Source organism: Salvelinus sp. IW2-2015, linkage group LG33, assembly GCF_002910315.2.
Source record: "Salvelinus sp. IW2-2015 linkage group LG33, ASM291031v2, whole genome shotgun sequence".
NCBI classification, from domain to species: domain Eukaryota; kingdom Metazoa; phylum Chordata; class Actinopteri; order Salmoniformes; family Salmonidae; genus Salvelinus; species Salvelinus sp. IW2-2015.
The window spans coordinates 454,373-472,818 of record NC_036872.1 but is presented as its reverse complement, the minus strand read 5'-3'; the positions used below and the strand labels follow the sequence as shown (position 1 = coordinate 472,818).

Below are 18,446 nucleotides of genomic sequence, written 5' to 3'. Positions count from 1 at the left end.
CATAACCTCATAACTTCCACTCTGTCTCACACACTCTCATCTAACAATAATTCCTATACTCACACATAGGGTTCAGTACATACAGCTCAGTGCACACACACGTACGCACACATAAGTGAATGGACACACACCCACACATGAACAAAAACACACCCACACACACACACACACACAGTGACCCAGACAGTTGTGACAGTGATGTTGTGGTTGTGTTTCAGCGTGGTAGCAGGGGTTCCCCAGCCAGCACCATTAGCAGGAGGAGCAAGAGTATCTGTTACTCATCTCCATACCGCGACAGGTAAGACAGGACTGGACTAGCAACAGCCTGCTGGTGTGTTTGTGCAGACAGCGTCCAGTACATACACTCTAATACAGATACACACTGCACACGTACATACATGTGTATGGAAGATTAGCACTGGACATGTGCGTGTTTGCATTGTATACTCATAGCCATCCATACAGGACACAAAACAGCACAGTCTATGTTCTAGCTTGGTTGTTGGAGCTAGCTTAGTGGTACAGTGGTTGCTCCTTTAAAAGTTGTGTCATACTGCAGCACACCTTGCGGGCTGCTGCAGAATTCTCTGGCACGTTATTTAATTGTCAGCCATTTTTTTTGGTTAATGCAAGTCAGTGCTAGTTTGACCACCAGAGGGCATCTTTGAGAAGCATTTGATAGTCTTCCATATTGGCATTACCAGAGAATTTAAAACCTTTTTTGTAATAACATAGTATATGGGATTGATTTTAAGAAATTTGGCTAAATTAATTTGATTAGTATTATGGTGTTTCTATTCCGAGAAAAACGAAACCCTCAGGGTTTCTGTTAGGATGGAATGGAAAATATGGCGCTGTACAATGTGACAGTCGGGAATAGACTGCATGCAGCATAAGAGGATTGGAGGATTCTAAATTGTTTGCCTTCATTAGACAACTTTGTTCCAATATTTCTGTAAATCAGTGATATTTATTCCCATAGTAATTCGTTATGGATCCATAACGAAATAAACATCTGCATTTTGAAAGAGTATTTTATCATTATTTTATTAACGAAAGCATAAAGATGCTGGTGAAGAAATACAGTACTGTACAGTATATGCTTTTACATTTAGATAATAAAACATTTAAATATTTCGAAGATATAAGCCACCTGCATTTGTTTATTAGGCTACTGTGCAGTCTGACAAGTAAACATAGCCTACAATACATACTGTAGTAAACATGGGAAAGTGTCTAATTCCTTACATAAGGGAGCACAGGCCATGTCTGTACTAGAGAATGCGGGCATGCCGGAGACCAGGCTGACTAGGCTGTCCTTGTAAATAAGAATTTGTTCTTAACTGATTCCATATGTGTTATTTCATAGTTGTGATGTCTTCACTATTATTCTACAATGTATAAAATAGTAAAAAAAAAAAAAAAATCCTGGAATGAGTAGATGTGTCCAAACTTTTGACTGGTACTTGCTTAATTAATTTGATTAATATTATGGTGTTTCTATTCCAAGAAAGGGTGGAAAGTAGGGTGGAAAGTAAAATATGGCGCTGTACAACGTGACGGTCGGCAGTACAGTACTGGGCTATTTAGCTAAAGAATCCCTGTGTTGTGTGGGCAGGGCACACGGGAGACCGGGGTTCAATTCCCCGATGGGGAGGAAGGAGTAGGCTGTCCTTGTAGATAAGAATTTGTTCTTAACTGACTTGCCTAGTTAAATAAAGGTTACACTAAGAGCATAACATTTCTGCACCCTAATTTTCAAACTCTAGTCTAACCTATACCCAAACGGAGATTAATAAGTGAAAATATAAATCTCATTGATTTATCAAGACTGGTCCCCATGCTTGTCTCACAGCAGCGTGAAACGGTGCTAAGATAGTTGTAGGCTTTTGCTTCAAATCCTATTGCTTCTAACTTCAATATGCTCTTTAAATAAATAAGACCTACACCACTTTTAGCAGCACATTACTCAACACTAATGAGACAAATTTTGCCTCTGGTAGGCCTACAGTATATCTAAAAATATATTTTTCAGTGACATGACTCTCAGTCAATAATTACATTTAGAGGATTCTAAATTAATATCTAAGAGGCATTTTCCATTAGGATCTGTGATAATATGTATGGGGATTTTATATAATTCTAAATGAACTAATAATAATAATAATCACTTTGCTGAAAAAGTAACAATAATTTGGAGATTTTCTTTCATTTAACTTCCTATGGCTGCAATCCTGTTAACAGAATGATATGACAACAGCCAGTGAAAGTGCAGGGCGCCAAATTCAAACAACAGAAATCTCATAATTAAAATTCCTCAAACATACATGTATTTTATACCATTTTAAAGGTAATCTTGTTGTTAATCCCACCAAAGTGTCCGATTTCAAATAGGCTTTTCAGCGAAAGCACCACAAACGATTATGTTAGGTCACCGCAAAATCACAGACAAACACAGTCATTTTTCCAGCCAAAGACAGGAGTCACAAAAAGCAGAAATAGAGATAAAATGAATCACTAACCTTTGATGATCTTCATCAGATGACACTCATAGTACTTCATGTTACACAATACATATATGTTTTGTTCGATAAAGTTAATATTTATATCCAAAAACCTCAGTTTACATTGGCTCCATGTTCAGAAATGCCTCCAAAATATCCGGAGAAATTGCAGAGAGCCACGTCAAATAACATAAATACTCATCATAAACTTTGATGAAAGATACATGTTTTACATAGAATTAAAGATACACTTGTTCTTAATGCAACCGCTGTGTCAGATTTCAAAAAGCTTTACGGCAAAAGCACCAAATTAAATATTCTGAGAACAGCGTTCAGCCACAAAAGCAAGCCATACAGTTACCCGCCAAATTGTGCAGTCAACAAAACTCATAAAAAGCATTATAAATATTCACTTACCTTTGCTGATCTTCGTCGGAATGCACTCCCAGGACTCCCACTTCCACAAGAAATGTTCGTTTTGTTCGGAATGTCCATAATTTATTTCCAAATAGCTTTTTGTTAGCGTGTTTGGTAAACAAATCCAACGTCAGGAAGCGCGTTCACTAAAAGCAGACGAAATGTCCAAAAGTTCCGTAACAGTCAGTAGAAACATGTCAAACGATGTATTGAATCAATCTTTAGAATGTTTTTAACATAAATCTTGAATAACGTTCCAACCGGAGAATTACATTGACTTCAGATGTGCGATGGAACATAGCTCCCTCTCATGTGAACGTGCATGGCCAGGTCATGGTAGACCTGACTATTTCCTGTCTCCTTCGGCCCCACTTCACAGTAGAGGCATCTTTCATCCAAGCTACTCAATAATGCCCCTGCAGCTATAAGAAGTGAGCGAGGAAAAAGGCAATTCTTGAACATAGGGTGAGACATTCTCACTAATTTGTAAATAGAGCCAGTTGGTTATTTTGAATTATTTCTTTCTGGAGAGACCTAACTTGATTATTTAGCAGACATCACTTGCTTATATTCAGTCAACACATATATCTTAAGAATATCATGGAATATAATTGAACATTTTAGTTTCTCCATGCTTAACTCAGAGCAGCGCGAAACAGTGTTGAAATAGACGTCCACAGCGGGAAGGTTAAATATAACGATATTTTGGAGATTATTTCGTTTTCAAAAAAATGACAGTGAGCAATTGTAAGCTGAGTAACGGCCAAAATAATATTTATAAAGGCCAAAATATAGCCCTGCTAATAGCCATAATGGCGCTGTACAATGTGACTGTGTGTTTGAAAGAGTATTTTCCAGTAAGCAACAATTTGTTACCTTCATTAGACAACTTTGTTCCAATATTTCTGTAATTCAGTGATATTTATTCCCATAGTAATTCGTTATGGATCCATAACTAAATAAACATCAGCATTTTGAAAGAGTATTTTATCATTATTTTATTAACGAAAGCATAAAGATGCTGATGAAGAAAAACAGTACTGTACAGTATATGCTTTTACATTTGGATAAAAAAAACATTTAAGCATTTTGAAGATATAATACAAGTAAACATAGCCTATAGTACATACTGTAGGAAACATAGGAAAGTGCCTAATTCCTTACATAAGAGAGAGCAGGCCATGTCCAGACTTTCTCGGTTACCTCAAGTACTCAATAACTCTGTCTTTAATGCTTTTCGGGTTGCATCAGTCATGGACAGAAACTTCTGAGACACAGTATTAATGATGAAGAACCGAGGTTCACTAGTAACCCACATTTGTCTCGGGATCCATCCCAGTTTGTATTCTGTGCCCACTCGTGGTATCTCTCTTTGGTTACACATCCTTGGAATAGCAGAACAGCATAACGGTCCGGCCTTCCCTTGCTGTGCCGGTGAGCAGTTGGTCAAGTTCTGTTGTCAGAAGAGGAATGGAAAGTCAGGGTGAACCGATGACCTGACGAACCCGCCACGTATGTTGACTTGCCTGTCGAGGGGAGTTCCAGAGCTCACAGGTGTGCCTGGCATGGATTGTGACTCCATCTCGTTCCCTCGTCCTTTTCTACGCGTCATTCTCACCTGACTCTCCGCCAATGCCGCCTGACTCTCCACAAATGCCGTTCATTTCAGCAAGGTTTTACCTGTGGTCGTGGAGCTGGGTGGAAGTGTGACTAAAATGTAGTTTAAAAAAACATCCGCATTTTAATGTATTTTTTCTCTATTTTATATAACAAAAGCATAAAGATGTTGATGAAGAAATACTGTAATGCTGTTTTGAGTTAGAAATGTAACACTTTAGAGTACTTAAGCATCGAATACATTGCAAGTTGAGGGATTTTCACAACAGTAGCCGGGCTATAAAAAGTATATTGTCCTGCTAATAGGAAACATTTGCATGATGGGCTACACCTGCTACAGTTGTGAAGACACAGCATTCTTGTTTACATTCTTTATTGTAACCACAATGTCACAAATCATTTGTATCTACCAGTTGTTCACTGGTCAAAAATTGTAAGTAGGCCTAATAAAAAAAAATCTACTTCAGCCTCATAGCCTATCTCAGCCAGTTAAGTTATTTTATTATGGTCCAGGCTCCGAAGAAATAGACTCCAATTAATTAAATGTTGTTTGTAAAGTCAAACTAAAATGAAGATTATTGTTGAAATGAATTGATTGACTGGTGTAGGTTTTCTCCATCGTTGGTGTGCAACACTTGCATAACAAGTTAGCTATATTGTCAGCACCAGCCACTGTTCACCTCCTATTGATTGCGCTGCAGTTAGCGCCAGTAGTTTTTTTAATTGAACATTTATTTAACTAGGCAAGTCAGGTAAAAACAATTCTTATTTACAATCACGGCCTACACCGGCCAAACCGGATGACGCTGGGCCAATTGTGCGCCACCCTATGGCACTCTCAATCACGGTCGGATGTGATATTCAAGCCAGGGACTGTATTCAAGCCAGGGACTGTAGTAATGCCGCTTTCCCTGAGATGCAGTGCCTTAGACCGCTGTGCCACTCAGGAGCCATGACCATATATATAACCGTGTGTAGGTACAGTTGAAGTCAGAAGTTTACATTCACCTTAGCCAAATACATTTAAACTCAGTTTTTCACAATTCCTGACATTTAATCCTAGTAAAAATTTCCTGTCTTAGTCAGTTAGGATCACCACTTTATTTTAAGAATGTGAAATGTCAGAATAATAGTAGAGGAATTATTTATTTGAGCTTTTTATTTCTTCATCACATTCCCAGTGGGTCAGAAGCTTACATACACTCAATTAGTATTTGGTAGCATTGCCTTTAAATTGCTTAACTTGGGTCAAACGTTTCGGGTAGCCTTCCATAAGCTTCCACAATAAGTTGGGTGAATTTTGCGCCCATTCCGTCTGACAGTGCTGGTGTAACTGAGTCAGGTTTGTAGGCCTTGCTCGCACACGCTTTTTCAGTTCTGTCCACAAATGTTCAATAGGTTGAGGTCAGGGCTTTGTGATGGCCACTCCAATACCTTGACTTTGTTGTCCTTAAGCCATTTTGCCACAACTTTGGAAGTATGCTTGGGGTCATTGTCCATTTGGAAGACCCATTTGCGAGCAAGCTTTAACTTCCTGACTGATGTCTTGAGATGTTGCTTCATTATATCCACTTCATTTTCCTTCCTTCTTCGGCTTGCAAGCCTCCCCCTTTTCCTCCAAACATAACGATGGTCATTATGGCCAAGCAGTTCTATTTTTGTTTCATCAGACGAGAGGACATTTCTCCAAAAAGTACGATCTTTGTTCCCATGTGCAGTTGCAAACCGTAGTCTGGCTTTTTTATGGCGGTTTTGGAGAAGTGGTTTTTCCTTGCTGAGCGGCCTTTCAGGCTATGTCTATATGGACTTGTTTTACTGTGGATATAGATACTTTTGTAGCTGTTTCCTCCAGCATCTTCACAAGGTCTGCTGTTGTTCTGGGATTGATTTGCACTTTTCGCACCAAGGTACGTTCATCTCAAGGAGACAGAATGCGTCTCCTTCCTGTGCGGTATGACGGCTGCGTGGTCCCATGGTGTTTATACTTGCATACTATTGTTTGTACAGATGAACGTGGTACCTTCAGGTGTTTGGAAGTTGCTCCCAAGGATGAACCAGACTTGTGGAGGTCTCCAATTTTTTTCTGAGGTCTTGGCTGATTTCTTCCAATGATGCAAGCAAAGAGGCACTGTATTTGAAGGTAGGCCTTAAATACATCCACTCAATGATGTCAATTATTTGAAGCCTCTAAGGCCATGACATCCTTTTCTGTAATTTTCCACGCTGTTTAAAGGCACTGTCAACTTAGTGGTATGTAAACTTCTGACCCACTGGAATTGTGATTAAGTGAATTAATCTGTCTGTAAACAATTGTTGGAAAATGACTTGTGTCATGCACAAAGTAGATGTCCTAACCGACTTGCCAAAACTATAGTTTTGTTAACAAGAAATTTGTGGAGTGGTTTAAAAAATGAGTTTTAATGACTCCAACTTTAGAGTATGTGTCACAATTGTTGAAATGAGGCGACCAAGGCGCAGCGTGCGTAGAGCTCCACATTATATTTAATAGTGAAAACTTACAACCAAAACAACAAAGAAAACAAACGTGCAGTAATGCAGTGCTCAACACAAACTAAACACAAAACAAGATGGGAAAGGTGGAGGTGGAAAAAGGCTGCCTAAATATGATCCCCAATCAGAGACAACGATAGACAGCTGCCTCTGATTGGGAACCATACCAGGCCAACATAGAAACGAAAAACTAGAATGCCCACCCTAATCACACCCTAACCTAACCAAATAGAGAAATAAAAAGGCTCTTTAAGGTCAGGGTGTGACAGTACCCCCCCAAAGGTGCGGACTCCGGCAGCAAAACCTGACTCTATAGGGGAGGGTCCGGGTGGGCATCTAGCCTCGGTGGCGGCTCCGGTTCGGGACGTAGACCCCACTCCGCTAGCTGATCCCTCCGCCTCCATGGAACCGGACCGTGGATCGTCGCCGGAGGGACCGGACCGTAGATCGTCGTCGGGGACTCCGGACCGTGGATTGTCGCCGGAGGAACCGGACCATGGATCATCGCGGACCGTGGATCATCGCCGGGGGCTCTGGACTGCCGACCGTCGCAGGAGGCTCCGGACTGCCGGCCGTCTCAGGAGGTTCTGGACTGCGGACCGTCTCAGGAGGTTCCGGACTGCGGACAGTCTCAGGAGGTTCCGGACTGTGGACCGTCGTTGGCGGTTCCGGACTGTGGACCGTAGTTGGAGGTTCCGGACTGTGGACCGTCGTTGGAGGTTCCGGACTGTGGATCGTTGTTGGAGGTTCCGGACTGTGGACCGTTGCGGGAGGTTCCGGACTGTGAAACGCCGCGGGAGGTTCCGGACTGTGAAACGTCGCCGGAAGCTCTGGACTCGGAACTGTCGCCGGAAGCTCTGGACTGGGAACTGTCGCCAAAAGCTCTGGACTGGGGATCGTCGCCGGAAACCTGGTGCGTGGGTCCGGCACTGGTGGTACTGGGCTGGTGKCACGCACCTKAGGGCGAGKGCGAGGAGCAGGCACAGGACGTCCTGGAATGGGGAGGCGCACTGGAGGCCTGACGCGTGGGGCCGATACAGGTGGCACCGGGCTGGTGACYCGCACCTCAGGMCGAGTGTGYGGAGGAGGCACAGGACGTACTGGACTGTGGAGGCGCACTGGAGGTCTAGAGCGTAGAGCTGGCACAACGCGTTCTGGGCAAAGGACCACCTTCGCACGGCACGTGCGGGGAGCTGGCACAGGACGCACTGGGCTGTGAAGGTGCACCGGAGATACAGCACGTAGAGCCGGCGCAGGATATCCTGGATCAAAGAGYCGCACTGGAGACCAGGCGTGCTGAGCCGSKACCACCCGTCCTGGACAGATGCCCACTTTRGCACGGCAAGTGCGGGGAGCTCGCACAGCACGCACCGGGCTGTGGATGCGCACTSGGGACACAGTGCGTATCACCGCAAAACATGGTTTCTGCCCGGTCACACGCTCCCCACGGTGAGTACGGGGAGTTGGCTCTGGTTTAAACCCTGGCTCCGCCAACCACCCCGTGTGCCCCCCCCAAACAAAATTGGGGGGCTGCCTCTCAGGCTTCCGTCGTGGTCYCGAACCCCTGCGTCGTCGTTGTTCCTCCCTCGCTGCCTCCGTCTGCTCCCATGGAAGGCGATCCTTTCCGGCCTGGATCTCCTCCCACGTCCAGGATCCCTTACCGTCCAAGATATCCTCCCATGTCCAGGATGTCTGCTCCTCCTGGCCACGCTGCTTTGTCCGTTTGTGGTTCTGTCACGATTGTTGAAATGAGGCGCGTGACAGTATGTAAACTTCTGACTTCAACTGTAGATACGTGTGTAGGTACAGTTGAAGTCGAAAGTTTACATACACTTACCAGCGACGGGTGGCATAATGTCAAATTTGTCATTGGAACCACTCGATATGATTGGTCATATAAAAACCTTGGGACCCTGATGAGTGCTCTAACTCCCCCCTGCGGTGGTCGGGATCAATGAAGCCGTGATTCTGGGTACCTCTTAAGTCCCGCGGTGTAAGCTCGCAACTTTTAAAGGAGGAACCACTGTAGCAAGGAAAGGTTTCTGTTTCGAGTAGACTGTGTGGATGTTGTGACTGACAGGAATGCCTCTGTCTGTCTATACTGTCCCAGGTTCTACCAGGCGGGTGTGGATGGTGTGGATGTGGACGAAGACCTGCTGGGCCTTTGTGGAGGTGAAGGTGGTAGGAGTTCTCTGGGGTGTCGGCGGACCAGTCTGGACACCCTAGCCCTGGCTCTGTGTGACCCGGCCATGCAGCGCAAACGCAGCTGTGAGGTAGACAGCCTGCCCGAGAGCTGCCTAGACAGCGGCATGTCCACGCTGCGTGGCTCCAACAACGGATATGACTCTGAGCAGGAGGTGAAAGGGCACGAGGAGGAACAGAGGATGACCGGGAACACAGACAGCCTTGCGGGGGACCACTCAGACAACGACGTAAGACACACAAACATACAGTAATACACACACACACACACACACACACACACACACTACATACAAACACACACACATAGACTATGCCGTAGTACACACATACATGTACGCACTATACGCACACACACAGACACATGCTTATTACACACACAGACACACAAACACACACACACTTTACAGTAACGCACAACACACACACACAAAGACGTTATACACACGTCGTCATCCACTTGTACTACGTACACTTATTATTACTGATAACGCTCATTATGTAAGGATGTTAATGCGATAGTGTCATTGTGTCAGGTTGCAGAGATGCGGGATGAGATGGTGTTTGGATCAGACAGTGATTCTGTCCTGGACTGGAAACCTTTGGAGTCAGTCAGCCGGACCAGCTCTGGAGCGTCCACACGCAAGGCCCTCTCTGCCATCACCAATGAGGTATAGGACAGAGGACAGTGGTGTGAGAAGAGAGGAGAGCGTGAATCCTGGATTGTAGAACTCAATTAAAAGCACATTTTGGAGCTTTAAAACCATTTAAAAAAGAAACAGGCACTTGGCGGATTTACTTGGTTAGCAGGCAGACGTATTAGAAAACACTTGTGTAAATGGTTGACTTAGTTCAGGAGAAACTGTTGATTGTTGACTATGCATGACAAGTGAGTTGACATCATTCCAGTATTATGACATGGTCCGGTACATTACAGTCAAGGTGTGCCTTTAACCTCTTTCACTTTCTTTCTTTCTCTCTCGCTCCCGCTCGCACTCTCTCTTCCTCTCACGCTCTCTCTCTCTCTCTCTGTGTGTATAGGGTAAAGAAAAGGAGTCAGCTGACCTGGGCTATATGACATCAGAGAAGGCCTACAGGGTGGTGTTGGCTGGCGACGCAGCGGTGGGCAAGTCCAGCTTCCTGCTCCGCCTCTGCAAGAACGAGTTCCGAGGAAACAGCAGCGCTACCCTGGGTGGGTGTGTCAAGCGCGCCTGTGTTAGCTCTCACCTGTTTACAGTATCATTCTATCCGCACATTACTTTTGACTGTAAATGGTGAACAAGGAGTTAGTCTAGCTGCACCGCTCGGGCTCGGTTAAGCACGCTTTCACACTACTCTCCCCGACACAGTTTGGCTTGTTAAGTCTCCAAAGGCTCTATCCCATGGTGCTGGTCTTGTATGCATGCCTAGTTGCCTGGGACAGGTATAGAATGTATATTTCGATGGTAATGGGATTGTCTTTTGGAGTAGTGTGTTTGAACGTCCTCTTGTGTTGATCCTCAGGGGTGGACTTTCAGATGAAGACTCTAGTAGTGGATGGAGAGCCCACCCTACTACAGTTGTGGGACACAGCAGGCCAGGAGAGGTGTGTGTTTGTGTGTGTATGTGTGTGGACACGTTTGACTATATTTGTGAGTACCAAAAGTCCTCACAAGAATAGTAAACCAACAAATATTCAGAGAAGTGAGGACATTCCTCACTTGTAAAAAGGAGAGTTTAGGGGTTAGGTTTAGTGTTAGGGAAGATTTAGGGTTAGAGTCAGGGTCAGGGGTTAGTGAGAGCTGTGTGTGTGTGTTTGCCTGCATGCGTGTGTGTGTTAGTGAACATGTCTATTTCAGCCAATCTATGTAGTGGTGCTCTGTTAACCTCTATCCCTGTGTGTGTGTGTGTCCTAGGTTTCGCAGCATTGCGAAGTCCTACTTCAGGCGAGCCGACGGGGTCCTCCTGCTGTATGATGTCACCTGTGAAAAGAGCTTTCTCAACGTGAGAGAATGGGTGGACATGATTGAGGTTAGTAATAATTTATATAATACATTTTTATATCCAATTGATATTTATATAATATATAACACTTTTCCAAGATGCTCAAAGCACTTCACATTATTTTTATTTTTTTATTTAACTAGGCAAGTCAGTTAAAAACAAATTCTTATTTACTATGACGGCCTACCGGGGAACAGGGGTTTACTGCCTTGGCCAGGGGCAGAAAGACAGATTTTTACCTCGTCAGCTCGTGGATTCGATCCAACAACCTTTCAGTTGTTGGGCCAACGCTCTAACCACTAGGCTACCTGCCACCCCACATAGTAAGGTTAAAACTCACCTCATCCACCACCAATGTGTAGCACACATCTGGGTGATGACACGGGATGTAAACTTTTTGGGAGGAGAATGACTGTGAGACAGTCACAGTGACTTTTAAAATGACATCCTACTCCAAAATGAATGAATATAAACATTTAAAATATATGGCAAAAATAAATCAAACTGGATAGACATCAGAAGTAGAGGAAGGCCAGGGCTAAAAACAAACAAAATATAACTATTGTAAAATAGATTGTGTCTGTAAAATGTGTATAGTATGTATAAGCTGGAAGTAGAAGCCTAAGTGTTATTGTTTATTAGTTTACTCCAATTAAGGGGAGGGGTGAAAGGGTTTGCAGGGAACAATAAAGGAAGGTATATTTAAAAAATAAAAAAATAAAAAATAAAAGTGTATATATGTATATATATGTATTTTTATATACAGTATATGTACATATGTGGGTATGTGTATGTATGTATATATAGATATATATATATATTTACCCCAAAAATATATGGGGGATTGGAAATGATGCAGACAATTACATTGATTGAAGCAACAATCTATCCGCAATATTAAAGCTGATCCACCCTCTTAAAAAAAACAAACATTTTAAATGTAATTTCCCCCTACAGAAATGAACCCAATATAACAATAATCCATATTATCAGGCACGTGTGCTATTTGGTAACCATTATTATCACCTGGTGTAGCCCACCCGATGCAGCATAGTGGCTATAAATAATTAGGCTGAAGGTTGCCGATTTACCCCATTGGGCTAATCATTAACCAGTTCACGAACTCTAAAGTCTAAACATTAGCCTATCTTGTTGCTAGTTATAGCAACATCCCACTGGCCAAAAACTGGTTGAAGCAACGTTGTGTCCATGTCATCGCAGTGTTGAGTTGTGTGATAAGTGTGTGCATCCCAAATGGCACCCTACAGTGCACTACTTTTGACCAGAGCCATATGGGCCCTGGTCAAAAGTAGTGCACAATAATGGGAATAGGGTGCCATTTGGGACGCATATCAGTTTTGAGTTTTGGATAGCAGTGTTGTGTTTGTCGGTGTTGTTGGCCTGTGTTTTAACCTGCTGTCCATCTGTGTTCAGGACGTGTCCCAGGATGACATTCCCATCATGCTAGTTGGAAATAAGTGTGACCTGAGGGAGCAAGCGCTACAGGACAGTGTCACCTGTGTCCCCACCAGCTTCGGAGAGAAGCTGGCCATGGTGAGACCACTCAACCCCAACGTCTTACTTAAACCTTTTACATTAGTTACATTTGTAATTTTGCAGATTATCTTATCCAGAGGGATTGACAGTCACGTCTAGTTGTCCCCTAGAATATAGCCTGATCAGGTCAATGTATGGAACTTCGGCCTGATTTGAGAGTTGCGTTGTTTGTTTCCTATCAGACATATAACGCCCTCTTCTGTGAGACTAGTGCTAAAGACGGATCTAATGTCATAGAGGCCGTGCTGCATCTGGCCAGGTAAGAAATACCGGATCCTAGACATCTCTGTTCTCTCTCTGCTAAGTGATCTTTACCTGTAAATGTGTTGCTCCTTAGAGTACTCTCTGATCTGACTGAGTTGGATACTTTTTAATATTTTTTTACAGGACCAAAATGTAGAACAACATGTAAAGTTTTGCTGGCCTCTAGTGTGCAAGAGTGTTCTGTACTCTAATTAATCAATAAGGCACAAGGGGGTGTGGTATATGGCCAGTATACCACAGCTAAGGGCTGTTCTTACGTATGACGCATCGGAGTGCCTGGACACAGCCCTTAGCCGTGGTATATTGGCCATATACCACAAACCCCCGAGGTACCTTATTGATATTATAAACTGGTTACCAACGTAATTAGAGCAGTAAAATGTATGTTTTGTCATACCCATGGTAATAGGTCTGATATACCACAGCTGTCAGCCAATCAGCAATAAGGGCTCGAACCACCCAGTTTATTATTGTCACGATCGTCGTTAGGTGAAAGAGAGGACCAAGGCGCAGCGTGATATAAATACATCTTCTTTTTTAATAGAAGAAGAAACAAACACGAACACTAATACAAACTAGACAAAACAACAAACGACCGTGAAGCTATCAAACGTAAGTGCAGACACAAGCAACTAACGTCAAAACATAGACAATTACCCACAACCTACCTAATGCCTATGGCTGCCTAAATATGGCTCTCAATCAGAGACAACGATAGACAGCTGTCTCTAATTGAGAACCAATCCAGGCAACCATAGACTTACATAAACACCTACACTGAACACAACCCCATGAACTCTACAAAACTCCCTAGACAATACACACGCCCTAGACTAGACAAAAAACACACAAACATCCCCCATGTCACACCCTGACCTAACTAAAATAATAAAGAAAACAAAGATAACTAAGGCCAGGGCGTGACAATTATGCCCATAAGCAATAAGCACCTCGGGAGTTTGTGGGTTCCGAGTTGCATCATGCCTAACAACAGCCTTTAGCCATGGTATATTGGCCATATACCACACCTCTCGGGCTTTATTGCTTAATTATACTAATGCCAATACAGTGGAGGTATGCCTTTAACTCTCTTTCTCTATTCTTCTTCTCTTTTGTTCTCGTTCTCCTCCTCCTCCCCCCCCCCCCCATTAGAGAGATGACCAAGCAGGTTCATGGGGATGAGAACCAGGAGTCTGTGACTAACCTCTACAGAAGTCCCAACAAGAAGATGCCCACTGTCACCTGCTGCACAGGATAAGAAACCACACAGGAACACTACTAGAGTAACCAAAACTCAGCACCAGAGCAACCACAGCAACAGAACACCCCAATACTAGAACACTGTCAGCAAAGACAGAACAAGAGAAAAATGAGACTTCAGAATAACAGAACACAGGAGAATCCAGTCAGAACACTTGAGTACCATAACACTAGAATATCAGAACAGCTGATTTTCTCATATGAGATCAACTGTGCTTGTTTTAAGCTGTGTGTGCATGCGTGCACGATTATGCAATTATGTGTTTGCATGAGTGCATGTGTGCTTGTGTTATGCATGTGTATTTGGCTTTAGTATTGAGTCCTTTGACATCATTCACATCATGGTTAGTAGTGAAGTCTAATCTCCTATGCTGTTGAATGTCTTCATATGAAGCCTCTGTGTCGAAGCCATGGTCATTTGTATTGCAGATAGCTATTGTCTAGATCAATGTACAGGTAGTGAATGAAAAGTACCATGTACTGGCAAATTATATTCTCAACAAGTCACAAGAAAGCTTGGGATAGCAGCAATTTACATTTTTAAGTTAACTATGACATATGTGATGAGGAGAGACAAATGCACGTGATAGGTGGCGAACAGGAGGGTGGGGAAATGTTATTTTTACAGTGGAAGAATGATCTTATTAGCAAGCTTTTTATTGCTAAGGGATCAGGCGGAGGGAGGAGCTACAGTTTAGTAGACATAAAAATAGAATTTCTATTTCTGTGATAGTAGACACAGTAGTGTCAGAAACATCCTCCATGTACAACATTTGTGATAAAGAGTAACAACTGCATGTCTAGGAAGGAGTGTCATGATTGTCAGTTGAATTCTGATTGTAGGAGCCAAGAGCAACATCTATAGAGAATGATGTGATTGGATGACCGTGGGAGGAGCAAAATGTCAAATGTATGAATGTGGTGTGTGCTTGTAGGCACATTTTATTTCTGTGTGTATATTGTAAAATATTGTTATCATTAATATATTATGTAATGTTAGACATTTGGACCTCTCCTGGGCCACTAATGATGTCACTGTGAGCCCACACCTGTCTGTCTGAGCCCTCTGTGTGGTCATACTCAAAGCGCTTTACTATTAAAATGTAGCATGAACAAAACCCAACGTGATATGACTTCCCTTATCCAGGCAGAGTCTGAACATAATATTTCATGCTGAATATATATATATATATTTCATGTTGAGGGCATGGAATATAAAATAAGTCATAATATAATTTATCTGGAGAGTAATCTGCTAATACCAAGGCAAATAGCAGCCATGTACCCTACTCTCTTGCTCAGTCACACACACGCATACACCAACACACCCCCCAAATGTCCACAGAGAGTCACTGACTGGGGAAAAGAAATTCAACAATCAGATAACTTCTTAAATTTGATTTGTTAGGACACCCGTGTCACTCATATTCCCTGAGCATTTTTACGAGGAGCTGCAGCATGTGCCAGCATTTATTCAGGCCATTTGTGTCTGGAAGTCTGGCACAGAGCCAAGCCCCACCTCCCATTAGTTTACATTTTCATGAGCTTGATGAGGCGAACCTAGTCATTTGTCAAACAACATGTGGGGTGGGGCAGGCAGGCAGGCATGGGATAATTAAATAATCACAAATGTGTAGCAGGCAAGGTTATTGTTTGGAATGGATTCATTAATTTGATGTGGGCGGAACAGAAGCGTGTCCTAAATGGAAATCAACAAGGTATTTTTTATATTCACAGAGTTGATTACCACAACATCACCGTTGGATGGGTTTCAGCCCTGGGTTTGACCCCTGGCACTTGTTAACATGTCCAAGGATTTATAAGACACTGGTAATAACTTTATAACAACCTCTATCTTGGATGGTGTTGTTCTCCCTGTGACGGAAGTGGGTTGAAGTGGGTTGAAGGAGGGTGATGATGGCCTTCACGATTCTGGATCTCTCACACTGAAGAGCTGTTATTATCAAACTCACATGTGCACACACATACACCATTCACAGTCTGACAGGTAGTATTTAGGCTACGCATACGTCTTTAATGAACATTGTCTAGCACTACTACATCAACATAGAATCAAAACCCCTTAAACCTATAATATTACCATAAACACATCAGCAATCCAACTAAATCAGAGTTCCGTCTTTGGGGCTAGGTTGCTGGGGGTCATGAGGTCTCCATCTGGAGAGGTCAGAGGTCGTGGAGAGGCCATCGGACTGTGTGGAACTCTGGGGCAGCAGACTGTGTGGAACTCCTCACCTCCAACTATTCTCCCCCAAGGCTGTCCTGCCTGGGGTATCAATCACATTATGACAATGTCATTGTCATAGATTATTGTAAGGGGTGCGTAACCGGTGGCAGGGAAGTCAGACACAGGAGAGCAGAACTTGGTAATAGCCGGAGCAGTTTAATAGCAAAACCAACGGCATAAAAAATAACAAGATATGGGTACAAAAACCCGTCGCGCAACAATCAACACGTGCACAAGCACTTGCAATAAACAATCCCACACATGGGCGGCGTCCCATGTCTCCTCCGCACGCCTGAACCAGTCGTCCACCGCAGGAGCCTCGGTCTGACTCTGATGCCAAGGCGCCAGAACCGGCTGGTACGTCAGTACGCACTGGAAGGGGGAGAGGTTAGTGGAGGAGTGGCGGAGCGAGTTCTGAGCCATCTCGGCCCAGGGCACGAACGCTGCCCACTCCCCCGGGCCGATAATGGCAATACGACCGCAGAAACCTGCCCACATCCTGGTTCACTTTCTCCACCTGCCCATTACTCTCGAGATGAAACCCTGAGGTAAGGCTGATCGAGACCCCCAGACGTTCCATGAACGCCTTCCAGACATTCGAAGTGAACTGGGGACCTCGATCAGACACTATATCCTCAGGCACCCCGTAGTGCCAGAAGACGTGCGTAAACAAGGCCTCCGCAGTCTGTAGGGCCGTAGGGAGCTCTCTCCCTACGGGAGCTCACCTCCACAAAGGCCCAGCAGGTCTTCGTCCACATCCACACCATCCACACCCGCCTGGTAGAACCTGGGACAGTATAGACAGACAGAGGCATTCCTGTCAGTCACAACATCCACACAGTCTACTCGAAACAGAAACRTTTCCTRGCTACAGTGGTTCCTCCTTTAAAAGTTGCGAGCTTACACCGCGGGACTTGAGAGGTACCCAGAATCACGGCTTCATTGATCCCGACCACCGCAGGGGGGAGTTAGAGCACTCATCAGGGTCCCAAGGTTTTTATATGACCAATCATATCGAGTGGTTCCAATGACAAATTTGACATTATGCCACCCGTCGCTGGTAAGTGTATGTAAACTTTCGACTTCAACTGTACCTACACACGTATCTACAGTTGAAGTCYGAAGTTTACATACTGTCACGCMCCTCATTTCAACAAWCGTGACAGAACCACAAACGGACAAAGCAGCGTGGCCAGGAGGAGCAGACATCCTGGACATGGGAGGATATCTTGGACGGTAAGGGATCCTGGACGTGGGAGGAGATCCAGGCCGGAAAGGATCGCCTTCCATGGGAGCAGACGGAGGCAGCGAGGGAGGAACAACGACGACGCAGGGGTTCGRGACCACGACGGAAGCCTGAGAGGCAGCCCCCCAATTTTGTTTGGGGGGGGCACACGGGGTGGTTGGCGGAGCCAGGGTTTAAACCAGAGCCAACTCCCCGTACTCACCGTGGGGAGCGTGTGACCGGGCAGAAACCATGTTTTGCGGTGATACGCACTGTGTCCCSAGTGCGCATCCACAGCCCGGTGCGTGCTGTGCGAGCTCCCCGCACTTGCCGTGCYAAAGTGGGCATCTGTCCAGGACGGGTGGTMSCGGCTCAGCACGCCTGGTCTCCAGTGCGRCTCTTTGATCCAGGATATCCTGCGCCGGCTCTACGTGCTGTATCTCCGGTGCACCTTCACAGCCCAGTGCGTCCTGTGCCAGCTCCCCGCACGTGCCGTGCGAAGGTGGTCCTTTGCCCAGAACGCGTTGTGCCAGCTCTACGCTCTAGACCTCCAGTGCGCCTCCACAGTCCAGTACGTCCTGTGCCTCCTCCRCACACTCGKCCTGAGGTGCGRGTCACCAGCCCGGTGCCACCTGTATCGGCCCCACGCGTCAGGCCT

At 44.5% G+C, this 18,446-nt stretch overlaps 1 protein-coding gene across 1 annotated transcript in view; it reads left to right on the top strand.

Moving 5' to 3' along the window:
• The window catches only part of LOC111958232 (ras and EF-hand domain-containing protein homolog), a 32,922-nt gene extending 17,489 nt beyond the window's left edge, over positions 1-15,433 (top strand). The window contains exons 9-17 of the mRNA XM_023979448.2: positions 219-298; positions 9,160-9,481; positions 9,788-9,922; positions 10,293-10,443; positions 10,755-10,836; positions 11,147-11,261; positions 12,669-12,788; positions 12,974-13,050; positions 14,208-15,433. Of these exons, the coding sequence (XP_023835216.1) occupies positions 219-298; positions 9,160-9,481; positions 9,788-9,922; positions 10,293-10,443; positions 10,755-10,836; positions 11,147-11,261; positions 12,669-12,788; positions 12,974-13,050; positions 14,208-14,313 (1,188 nt within the window). The 3' untranslated portion in view covers positions 14,314-15,433. The remainder of the gene's footprint in view (positions 1-218; positions 299-9,159; positions 9,482-9,787; positions 9,923-10,292; positions 10,444-10,754; positions 10,837-11,146; positions 11,262-12,668; positions 12,789-12,973; positions 13,051-14,207) is intronic.
• Positions 15,434-18,446: the final 3,013 nt, after the last annotated feature.